Source organism: Lepisosteus oculatus, chromosome 6, assembly GCF_040954835.1.
Source record: "Lepisosteus oculatus isolate fLepOcu1 chromosome 6, fLepOcu1.hap2, whole genome shotgun sequence".
Lineage (NCBI taxonomy): Eukaryota > Metazoa > Chordata > Actinopteri > Semionotiformes > Lepisosteidae > Lepisosteus > Lepisosteus oculatus.
The window spans coordinates 44119027-44131561 of record NC_090701.1 but is presented as its reverse complement, the minus strand read 5'-3'; the positions used below and the strand labels follow the sequence as shown (position 1 = coordinate 44131561).

Below are 12535 nucleotides of genomic sequence, written 5' to 3'. Positions count from 1 at the left end.
GGGTCCCAATTGTACTAGGAGAGGGAGGAGGGAACTCAGTTGATCTGGCAGCCCAGTTTGTGATCTCCTGTCACAGCCTGAGGAACAGTGAGCCTGTCTCCCAATAATGCTCCAGCCGCCTACAGAATATGTCAATATTTTATAATATGTCTTTGTTGTAAATGTCTGAAGATTTTATTTTACTTCTATTTTTTGTTTTGTTTAATGTAAATATCATCACTTTCATTTGCTTTGGCAACACTGATTGTACCCATCGGTCATGCTAATAAAGCACCTTGAATTGAATTGAATTGAAAATTGACAGTACAGTGCTGGAGAGTGAACAGACTCCAGTCTGACAGACAGTACAGTGCTGTAGTGAGAACAGACTCCAGTCTGACAGACAGTACAGTGCTGTAGTGAGAACAGACTCCAGTCTCAGACAGACAGTACAGTGCTGTAGTGAGAACAGACTCCAGTCTCAGACAGACAGTACAGTGCTGTAGTGAGAACAGACTCCAGTCTCAGGCAGACAGTACAGTGCTGTAGTACCTGTGAGAACAGACTCCAGTCTGACAGACAGTACAGTGCTGTAGTGAGAACAGACTCCAGTCTCAGACAGACAGCAGAGTGTTGTAGTCCTGTTAGAACAGACTCCAGTCTCAGACAGACAGTACAGTGTTGTAGTGAGAACAGACTCCAGTCTCAGACAGACAGTACAGTGTTGTAGTGAGAACAGACTCCAGTCTCAGACAGACAGTACAGTGCTGTAGTGAGAACAGACTCCAGTCTGACAGACAGTACAGTGCTGTAGTGAGAACAGACTCCAGTCTCAGACAGACAGTACAGTGCTGTAGTGAGAACAGACTCCAGTCTCAGACAGACAGTACAGTGCTGTAGTGAGAACAGACTCCAGTCTCAGACAGACAGCAGAGTGTCGTAGTCCTGTTAGAACAGACTCCAGTCTCAGACAGACAGTACAGTGTTGTAGTGAGAACAGACTCCAGTCTCAGACAGACAGTACAGTGTTGTAGTGAGAACAGACTCCAGTCTCAGACAGACAGTACAGTGCTGTAGTGAGAACAGACTCCAGTCTGACAGACAGTACAGTGCTGTAGTGAGAACAGACTCCAGTCTCAGACAGACAGTACAGTGCTGTAGTGAGAACAGACTCCAGTCTCAGACAGACAGTACAGTGCTGTAGTGAGAACAGACTCCAGTCTCAGACAGACAGTACAGTGCTGTAGTGAGAACAGAGTCCAGTCTCAGACAGACAGTACAGTGCTGTAGTGAGAACAGACTCCAGTCTGACAGACAGTACAGTGCTGTAGTGAGAACAGACTCCAGTCTCAGACAGACAGTACAGTGCTGTAGTGAGAACAGACTCCAGTCTCAGACAGACAGTACAGTGCTGTAGTGAGAACAGAGTCCAGTCTCAGACAGACAGTACAGTGCTGTAGTGAGAACAGACTCCAGTCTGACAGACAGTACAGTGCTGTAGTGAGAACAGACTCCAGTCAGACAGTACAGTGCTGTAGTACCTGTGAGAACGGACTCCAGTCTCAGGGATGCAGACAAGTCAGTCTCAGGAATTTCACAGAACACAGTTTCCCTGATGAAGCTCTTGTCAGCCCTCAGTGTCAGACTGCTTGAGGTTCCCTGGAAAGATGAAGAGGGAAGGTGGCTCTGTTCCCCAGACATGTTCTTCATTCCTACCCTCCAGGACAGGGGGGTGTCAGTGTCGCCCACAGACTCACAGCTCAGAGTCAGGTCATCTCCTGCCTTCACCCTCTTCTCTGGGGCTGTAATGTGAGGAGACCCTGGTGGAGACAGAGATAAGTGAACATCACTGTCCTGTGAACTCTCACCTTTGACCCTCAGTGTGACAGTCTCTCTCAGGGTCAGTACAGACACACAGTAACACACTGACCTCTGACCCTCAGTGTGACAGTGTCTCTCAGGGTCAGTACAGACACACAGTAACACACTGACCTCTGACCCTCAGTGTGACAGTGTCTCTCAGGGTCACTACAGACACACAGTAACACACTGACCTCTGACCCTCAGTGTGACAGTGTCTCTCAGGGTCAGTACAGACCCACAGTAACACACTGACCTCTGACCCTCAGTGTGACAGTGTCTCTCAGGGTCAGTACAGACACACAGTAACACACTGACCTCTGACCCCCAGTGTGACAGTGTCTCTCAGGGTCAGTACAGACACACAGTAACACACTGACCTCTGACCCTCAGTGTGACAGTGTCTCTCAGGGTCAGTACAGACACACAGTAACACACTGACCTCTGACCCTCAGTGTGACAGTGTCTCTCAGGGTCAGTACAGACACACAGTAACACACTGACCTCTGACCCTCAGTGTGACAGTGTCTCTCAGGGTCAGTACAGACACACACAGTAACACACTGACCTCTGACCCTCAGTGTGACAGTGTCTCTCAGGGTCAGTACAGACACACACAGTAACACATTGACCTCTGACCCTCAGTGTGACACTGTCTTTCTCAGGGTCAGTACAGACACACAGTAACACACTGACCTCTGACCCTCAGTGTGACAGTGTCTCTCAGGGTCAGTACAGACACACAGTAACACACTGACCTCTGACCCTCAGTGTGACAGTGTCTTTCTCAGGGTCAGTACGGACACACAGTAACACACTAACCTCTGACCCTCAGTGTGACAGTGTCTCTCAGGGTCAGTACAGACACACAGTAACACACTGACCTCTGACCCTCAGTGTGACAGTGTCTCTCAGGGTCAGTACAGACACACAGTAACACACTGACCTCTGACCCTCAGTGTGACAGTGTCTCTCAGGGTCAGTACAGACACACACAGTAACACACTGACCTCTGACCCTCAATGTGACAGTCTCTCTCAGGGTCAGTACAGACACACAGTAACACACTGACCTCTGACCCTCAGTGTGATGGAGTCTCTCTCGCTGTGTTTGCCTTCGAACTCCGCCTGGCAGACCAGCGCTGCTGCCCTGAGCTCCAGGCTGCCTGTGAGCTGGACCAGGCTGGACTGTGTGAAGGTGCCCTCCTCACTGGGCTGGGGTTCAGTCCTGGAGATCTGTGTGCCAGCCTGGGGGCCCAGAGTCTTGTCATTGAGGAGCCACTGCAGGGTCCAGCTGGCAGGGTAGAAGCCGGAGAGCTGGCAGGTGAGGCTGGCAGACTGACCCAGGACCAGCTGGGTCTGCCCAGTGACCTTCACTGCAGGAGGAACTGGGAAGACAGGGAAGAGACAGACAAGCCTTTTGTTAGACTTGAACAGTGAGGGAGAGACAACAGAGCAGCTGTCAGAGCTGAACACAGAGGGAGAGACAGCAGAGCCCCTGCGAGACCTGAACACTGAGGGAGAGGCAGCAGAGCAGATGTGAGGCCTGAACACTGAAGGAGAGGCAGCAGAGCAGATGTGAGGCCTGAACACTGAAGGAGAGGCAGCAGAGCAGATGTGAGGCCTGAACACTGAGGGAGAGGCTGCAGAGCCGCTGTCAGAGTTGAATAATAGTGAGGCTCTGTCTACAGTGAGTCCTGGATACTGCACTGTGAGCTGAAGTTGAGCTGAGTTTCCAACAGCAGGAGAGGGGCTGTCTGCACTGTTATTACTGAACACTTCATACTGTTTGAGCTTCACTGTACTCTAGAACAGAGACCGGTGCCTTTTGTACAGTATTGTTCTGTAGGATAATACTGGTAGTGTACAGTTCTGTATACTGACCTGATGATGATGTCTGAGGTTGTGGACTGCGGACAGTGGTCAGTATACTGACTGTGATGATGTGTGAGGATGTGGACAGTGAGCAGTGGTCTGTATACTGACCTGTGATGATGTGTGAGGTTGTGGACAGTGGACAGTGGTCTGTATACAGTACTGACCTGTGATGATGTGCGAGGTTGTGGACAGTGGACAGTGGTCTGTATACTGACCTGTGATGATATCTCTGAGGTTGTGAGGTTGTGGACAGTGGACAGTGGTCTGTATACTGACCTGTGATGATATCTCTGAGGTTGTGAGGTTGTGGACAGTGGACAGTGGTCTGTATACTGACCTTTGGTGATGTGTGAGGTTGTGGACAGTGGACAGTGGTCTGTATACTGACGAGTGATGATGTGTGAGGTTGTGGACAGTGGACAGTGGTCTGTATACTGACCTTTGGTGATGTGTGAGGTTGTGGACAGTGGACAGTGGTCTGTATACTGACGAGTGATGATGTGTGAGGTTGTGGACAATCTGTATACTGACCTGTGGTGATGTCTGAGGTTGTGAGGTTGTGGACAGCGGACAGTGGTCTGTATACTGACCTGTGATGATGTGTGAGGTTGTGGACAGTGGACAGTGGTCTGTATACTGACCAGTGATGATGTGTGAGGTTGTGGACAGTGGACAGTGGTCTGTATACTGACCAGTGATGATGTCTGAGGTTGTGGACAGTGGACAGCGGTCTGTATACTGACCTGTGATGATGTGTGAGGTTGTGGACAGTGGGCAGTGGTCTGTATACTGACTTGTGATGATATCTCTGAGGTTGTGAGGTTGTGGACAGTGGACAGCGGTCTGTATACTGACCTGTGATGATGTGTGAGGTTGTGGACAGTGGACAGTGGTCTGTATACTGACCAGTGATGATGTCTGAGGTTGTGGACAGTGGACAGTGGTCTGTATACTGACCAGTGATGATGTGTGAGGTTGTGGACAGTGGACAGCGGTCTGTATACTGACCTGTGATGATGTGTGAGGTTGTGGACAGTGGGCAGTGGTCTGTATACTGACTGTGATGATGTGTGAGGTTGTGGACAGTGGGCAGTGGTCTGTATACTGACCTGTGATGATATCTCTGAGGTTGTGAGGTTGTGGACAGCGGACAGTGGTCTGTATACTGACCTGTGATGAAGTCTCGGAGCTGGAGTGCAGTGGACACTGGTGTGTCTTTGCCTGTGGCTGGTGGGATCAGACAGCGCACTGTGGAGGTGATGAAGCTGGGGGCAGCAGTCAGGGTCAGAGAGCTCCTGCTCCTGTCAGTCAGATGTCTCTCCTGGACTCCAGTCTGTGACTGTCCGTCTCTGTCCCAGCTCAGAGGAGTGTTCCCAGCCCCCTCGGACTCACAGGACAGGGTCACCCTCTCTCCTAGGCTGGCTCTCTCAGCTGGGGGAGTGATGATGGGCTTTCCTGTGAGGAATGGAGAAAATACTGCGTCTCTAGGCTTCAACCATCAGCACCTGTACAATTTCTCAATAGACATGAATATACATGAACATTAAGGTTTGGGCTGAGTCTCTGTAAATAAACCACACTGACTGGGCTGTATCAGTGTACTGTACATAAGTCAGAACAATATTAAGAGCTCACTTTAGCTCATAGACTTTGGGCAGAAAGACACCCAGCCCCCATGCAGAAGAGCACACACTCCCAGGATTGAATCCTGTTAGTGGGATTAAGCAATGTAAAAGCATTCATTCTACCCAATTCCTGCAGTTCTCGTGCTCTGGAGTTGATGCTAGTCCTGCAGTTCTCCCAGGGTAACGTGGGACAGCAGCATGTGTTAGGACACAGGCACTGGTGCCTCTCTGAACACTACACACACTGGGGCGTGTGTGTCTGAGACTCGGAACACTACACACGCACACAAGGACTGGGTTGTGTGTGTCTGTGACTCTGAACAATTCACACACACAGAGGGACTGGGGCGTGTGTGTCTGTGACTCTGAACACTACACACACAGGGACTGGGGCGTGTGTGTCTGTGACTCTGAACACTACACACACACACACAAGGACTGGGTCGTGTGTGTCTGTGACTCTGAACAATTCACACACACAGAGGGACTGGGGCGTGTGTGTCTGTGACTCTGAATACTACACACACACAGGGACTGCAGCGTGTGTGTCTGTGACTCTGAACACTACACACACAGGGACTGGGGCGTGTGTGTCTGTGACTCTGAACACTACACACACACAGAGGGACGGGCGTGTGTGTCTGTGACTGAACACTACACACACACAGAGGGACTAGGGCGTGTGTGTCTGTGACTCTGAACACTACACACACACACACACACAAGGACTGGGTCGTGTGTGTCTGTGACTCTGAACAATTCACACACGCAGAGGGACTGGAGAGTGTGTGTCTGTGACTCTGAACACTACACACACAAAAAGGGACTGGGGCGTGTGTGTCTGTGACTCTGAACATCACACTCACTCACACACACCCTGTCCTGACTGTCTCCACTCACCTCTGACGGTCAGTGTGGTTCCTGATCCGGACGCGTTGGGCTGATTCTGACTGGGTCTGTACCACTCACAGTAATAGACCCCAGAGTCTCTGAGTGACAGCTCTGAGATCACGATGGACTTGTCGTTTTCTGTTAGGAGATGTGCTATAGCCCAGGAGATATGACCGGGAGTCTCAGCAGGTTTGATGTCTAGTTGTTGTTTCTGAGGCCCTGTTCCTCTGGACCACTTCACTGGTCCCAGTGCCTGACGGGACACATTACAGTTCAGAGTGACACTGTCTCCTGCGTCCGCAGTGACCGAGGACTGGGGCTGAAACACTTTGACCTCTGGACTGACCCCTACAGAGACATAGAGAGAGAGACAGGGTGCAGAGTGCACGGCTGAATTAGGCCAGTACCCACTATTGATAAACATACAGAAGAGAGTATTAAAGTATTGGCTACACCTAAAAAACAGAGACCAAAATTCCTACCACCACAAAGCCCTGCTGAGCCAAGAGCTGAGTCCAAAACAGAGCCCCCTGAGCCAGCTGGTCCTGAGGCTCACTGACCTGAGCCACACCGACACCAGCCAGCCTCAGGACAGCACTGCTAGAGCACCACAACTCAGACTCAACCACATCACAGCACAGATCAAATAGCAATATCTCACACACTGGGACACACACACAAACACAACATAGACTGGAATGCTACAGAACCCTAAACAGACAATACACACTAGCCGAATATTTGACCAAGATAAGAAAGAGGGAAAAGAAACAGACCCTGAGGAAGTACAGGCTCAGTGACACAGCCTGGCCATAGAAACTGGACACAGGCAGACCTGGCTGTCCAGAGAGGACAGGCTCAGTGACCACAGCCTGGCCATAGAAACTGGACACAGACAGACCTGGCTGTCCAGAGAGGACAGGCTGTACTCCCACTGCCAGCGGGGAGAAATAGAGACAGAGGTGCACTTCCTGCTGCACTGTGACAGATATTCTGGGATTAGACATTCTTCACCAACTTTACTGATCTAATCCCCAGCACTTCCACACCTGTCAGTTCCCAATCCTGCTGGGAGATGGAGGAAGGAACTCAGCTGAACTGACAGCCCAGTATGTGATCTCCTGTCACTGCCTGAGGAACAGTGAGTCTGTCTCCCAATAATGCTCCATATGTTTACAGTATATGTACATATTTTATGATATATCTTTGTTGTAAATGTCTGTAATAATAATAATAATAATAATAATAATAATAATAATAATAATAATAATAATAATAATAATAATAATTGCTTACACATAACTCTCCTGTTATGCCCCCAAGCTGTGGAACTCTCTCCCAAGGATATCAGAGAGTCACCTTTTCTAAACTCCTTCAAATCCAGACTCAAACCCCTCTTCTTCAGAAAAGCCTTTACTTCAGAAAAACTCTTCGCCCCTCTGCTTTTCTAAGTACCACCATCCACGGTCTCCTCTGTATATTGTAATTGTGTTTTATCTTGTGTATTCTTCTTATTTATTGTTGTTGTCATCCTGTAAAGCGCATTGAGAAGCCACCTTTAAAGGCGCTATATAAAATAAAGTTAATTATTATTATTATTATTATTACTTACTGTATATAGTTCTTTTTCTGGACACTCCACTCAAAGCACTTTACAGGTAATGGGGATCCCCTCCACCACCACCAATGTGCAGCAACACCTGGATGATGCAACAGCAACCCATAGTGCACCAGTACTCTCACCACACACCAGCTTTCAGTGGGTAGGAGAGCAGAGTGATGAAGCCAGTTCAGAGAGGGGGATTATTAGGAGGCCATGATTGGTAAGGGCCTATGGGACATTTGTCCAGGACACCGGGGTTACACCCCTACTCTTTTCAAGAAACACCCTGGGATTTTTAATGACCACAGAGAGTCAGGACCTCGGTTTTACGTCTCATCTGAAGGACGGCGCCTGTTTACAGTATAGTGTCCCCGTCACTACACTGGGGCATTAGGACCCACATGAAGGACGGCACATGGACCACATGGACCGCAGGGTGAGCACCCCCTGCTGCCCCCACTAACACCTCTTCCAGCAGCAACCTTAGTTTTTCCCAGGAGGTCTCCCATCCAGGTACTGACCAGGCTCACACCTGCTGAGCTTCAGTGGGCTGCAGAGTGATATGGCTACTAGCAAGACTTAACATACAGTTTTTAGTTTAAGTAACTATCTATAGACCTTTTTTACTTCTTTGGGGACAGCAGGTGTGAGCCTATATTTTCTATACAGAAAAGCGCTATATAAGTGTAAGCAAAAAAGTTAAACAACTAGTGCCCAAGCAACAACTGGGTTAACTGTATTCAAAACTCCCTTAGGCTGGCTTCTGTTTGCTCTTCTCACTTGGGCTGACTGTATTCAAACGAAGCTCAAACATGAATACATAGCAGAAGACAGCTCCCTGTGCCAGCCCTGCCCCCCCCCCAGCACAGTACTCCAGCATCCTGAGGAGACGAAAAGCGCTCAGGCCAGGAATCTTCACCAGGACAAATTGCTGAGAGAAAACCCAGAGGCCCTTATCGGGGAAAAACAAATTAAAACCAACCTGCTCTTCTTTTAACCCCAGTGTCCTGGCCAAATTTCCCATTGGCCCTCACCAATCATGGCCTCCTAATAATCCCCATCTATGAACTGGCTTCATCACTCTGCTCTCCTCCCCACTGAGAGCTGGTGTGTGGGGAGCGTTCTGGCGCATCATCCAGGTGGGGCTGCACACTGGTGGTGGAGGGGAGTCCCCATTAGCTTTGAGTGGAGTGTGTAGAAAAGCGCTACATAAGTGTAAGCAATTATGATGATGATGATGATGATGATGATGATGATGATGATGATGATGATGATGATGATGATGATTATTATTATTATTATTATTATTATTATTATTAACTGAGCATCCGAATGCCTGGTACACATCTTTGTGCAAGACGTTTCCAAATATCACGAAAAGAGGCATCAGCAAAGAGGCAGGCAAATCTCTTTTGGCTCAGCAGGGCTTTGTGGTGGTAGGAATTTTGCTTTCTGTTTTTTAGGTGTAGCCAATACTTTATTACTCTCTTCTGTATGTTTATCAATAGTGGGTACTGGCCTAATTCGGCCCTGCACCCGTTGTTAGGTGTTTTTCTCTGCACATGGAGGATGTTTCTACGGATCTCCATGCAAATACAGGAATGAATGCAAAACCTCCAACCAACAGCTCAGGGCACAGATGGAAGAGCTGCTGCAGGACAACAGTAAGCTGCAGTCGGTAGTAGCGGAGCTGAGAGAGGAGCTGCAGCTCGCTGAGAGGACAAGCAAGACCCTCAAAGACCAGCTGAGGAAACTCACTGCTTCTCACTGCAGCCCTGACTGCAACAGAACAGCCCTGAGGCCCAGAACACACAACACCCACCTCCACACAACCTGACACCCCTACAACCCCCACCGCCAACTCCCTCCTACCCAGTACCCCCACCGTAGCAAACACCACACCCACTGCACCCCCCCGCACCCCAAACGGACCCCAGCGGATCCGAGCGGTTTGGAGCTGGGAGAAATCCGGCACCTCCTGAACCTCATCTGCACCCGGCTTATGAGCTGAACCACCATCTCCCACAGCGAAAGACACACATCCAGCACAATACTCTGTTTTTGTTGATGATGTATACTGTATGTACAACACAAATGTGGTACAGTTCCAGAGAACAATAACAACTGCAAGGAATATTCAAATGCACACAGTGAGATCACTATCAAACAGCATGTGGAACATTCAGGGTCTGGGCTCATCAGCACTGATCCTGAGTTCATCAAAAGTGTAAAGGAGACAGACATCATGATCCTACAGGAGACATGGTGTCGGGGAGACTTGGATACAAGGAGATCACGGTGCCCTCTGTCAAAAAACCCCAAATCACCCGGGGCAGAGACTCTGGTGGGATCATTGTGTGGTACAGAGAGGAGCTCGGTCACTCCATACAATTAGTAAAGAGAGAAGAGTCACGAGTTTGGCTTAAAATCAAAGAAAAAATCATCTGTCCAGAAAAAGTAAAGACAGAACACATTCTACCAGTACTGTACTGGGACTGTAGCTCCTGTTGTAACTGGACTGTTCTACTGTACTGTACTGGGACTGTAGCTCCTATTGTAACTGGACTGTTCTATTGTACTGGGACTGTAGCCCCTGTTGTAACTGGACTGTTCTACTGTACTGGGACTGTAGCTCCTATTGTAACAGGACTGTTCTCCTGTACTGGGACTGTAGCTCCTATTGTAACGGGACTGTTCTCCTGTACTGGGACTGTAGCTCCTATTGTAACGGGACTGTTCTACTGTACTGGACTGTAGCTCCTATTGTAACGGGACTGTTCTACTGTACTGGACTGTAGCTCCTATTGTAACGGGACTGTTCTACTGTACTGGACTGTAGCTCCTATTGTAACAGGACTGTTCTCCTGTACTGGGACTGTAGCCCCTATTGTAACAGGACTGGTCTCCTGTACTGGACTGTAGCTCCTATTGTAACAGGACTGTTCTACTGTACTGGGACTGTAGCCCCTATTGTAACAGGTCTGTTCTGTTAGTGACCTGTCTTTTCCAGCAGGGGGAGTGTTGTGCTGTGCACAGCTGTGAGTTGTCACGCTGTTTTGATCACAGTGCAGGAAAACCCCTCTCATCTTCCTTAACATCTCACTGCACAAGCAGCACTGCGTGTGGGTTCCAGGGATTAACATTAACATCTGCACATCTTTCTTTACCGAGCAGCACCAAATCTGATAACTTATTTCACAAATTCAAACCAGCACTGAAACACAATCTCTTTTGTAGCAGATGGACTGACATTTATAAACATGACAGTTCATTCTTTGTGCTACTTAGTTACCCTGCAAAAGCTTTATCCTACAACACTGAAACACTTTTATAATCATTTAGCATTCCTAACGGGTTGGTACGTCAATATACTACAGAATTGCACACGTAATCTGTAAAATCTGCAAGTCTGCTTTAATATTCTACCAAAGTAGCACCAAAGGAAACCATTAATCACTGCAGCAAATTCTCAAAGTTATAAGAGAAATGCAAGAGTGATTCAAGTGAGTCACTGACACTCATGATCAATTCATCAAAACAGAGCCAACAGCATGTAATATCCTGAACCTGTAAACTTCTGTTCTGTCAAGAGACACACTCTTAAATAGAATTATGCTCTCAAAAGAGCTTTTGTGAGGTTTTTAGTTCAGTTCTGTTTTCGGGAAACGGTAGTTCAGTTCAAATCAGCCCATTAATGCTGACCCCAATGACAGTAGGTTTAGGGGTGCAACCTCATAGATTGGAACTCCAGTTTTGAATAGTCCCCTCTATGGCCGCCTGGGCCCGTGTAGCACATGGAGAAAAGAGAGTGCTGGAGAACAGAGGCCACCTGAGCTGAGCACCTGCCCTCCAGCCTAATCCGCCTCTCCTGTGCAGAGACATCGAACTCCTTCAGCAAAAGACACTGGGGACCCCCCGGTGTGTAGACTCACCCCAAGAGCACAGCCACCTCTGAGCTCTCTGATCACGTGAGGAAAGGAGCGCCTTCCTCTCTGTGGGCTCAGAGCAGGATTCGGGGTGTCGGGGTCCCACCAGGAGTGTCCTGTAAGACAGCTCCGGCTCTTGCGTGATTTCGGGGCTGTCCTGATGCACGGTGGGACATGAGCTGCTCCCTCAGCTCATGTCGCAAGGCAGAGATTAGTCAATCGAATTTCTCCTCGCCTCCACTCCACCTCAGGTTCTGCTTTTGTGTCAACGGCTCGGCTGAGGGGGCCGGGGGAGGGACCCTGAAACCTGCCAGCGCCCCGAAAGAGCACAGACTGCCCCCATCCCTGCGGACGGACATGAACTGCACCAAGCCAGGACGGGGTACAGCTCACACACACATCTCAATTCAGAACACTGCAGCCCCGCGCACTGTCAGGACCGCACACACACTCTCATGCGCGCACACACTCTCAAACTCCGACTTGCACTCATGTACACACTCACATCCACACGCACGTGTATACACTGTCAAACTCACAAACTCGCACACACACAGCCAAACGCGCACACACACAGACACACATATTCACTCACACACACACTGCCTGTTTGTCTCAGACAGTTCCGTTACAAGAGACACAAGCTCTGCCTGGTAGACTCACAACGATCGAGCCCCAGTGTCTCTGAGCCGCCAGTGCCGTTTCCTTACCTGAACACAGGTGCCACAGGAGGCACAGGGCCACGAACACGATTCCTGTCCAGCCTGGCGCCAT

The 12535-nt window shown here is 49.2% G+C and overlaps 1 protein-coding gene across 1 annotated transcript in view; it reads right to left on the bottom strand.

Moving 5' to 3' along the window:
• Window positions 1-12535, bottom strand: part of LOC138239463 (hemicentin-2-like) — a 20735-nt gene extending 8200 nt beyond the window's left edge. Inside the window, exons 1-5 of the mRNA XM_069191669.1 lie at window positions 12472-12535; window positions 6242-6580; window positions 4887-5171; window positions 2912-3226; window positions 1521-1799 (exon numbers count right to left, since the gene is read on the bottom strand). Coding sequence (XP_069047770.1) covers window positions 1521-1799; window positions 2912-3226; window positions 4887-5171; window positions 6242-6580; window positions 12472-12535 — 1282 coding nt within the window. The remainder of the gene's footprint in view (window positions 1-1520; window positions 1800-2911; window positions 3227-4886; window positions 5172-6241; window positions 6581-12471) is intronic.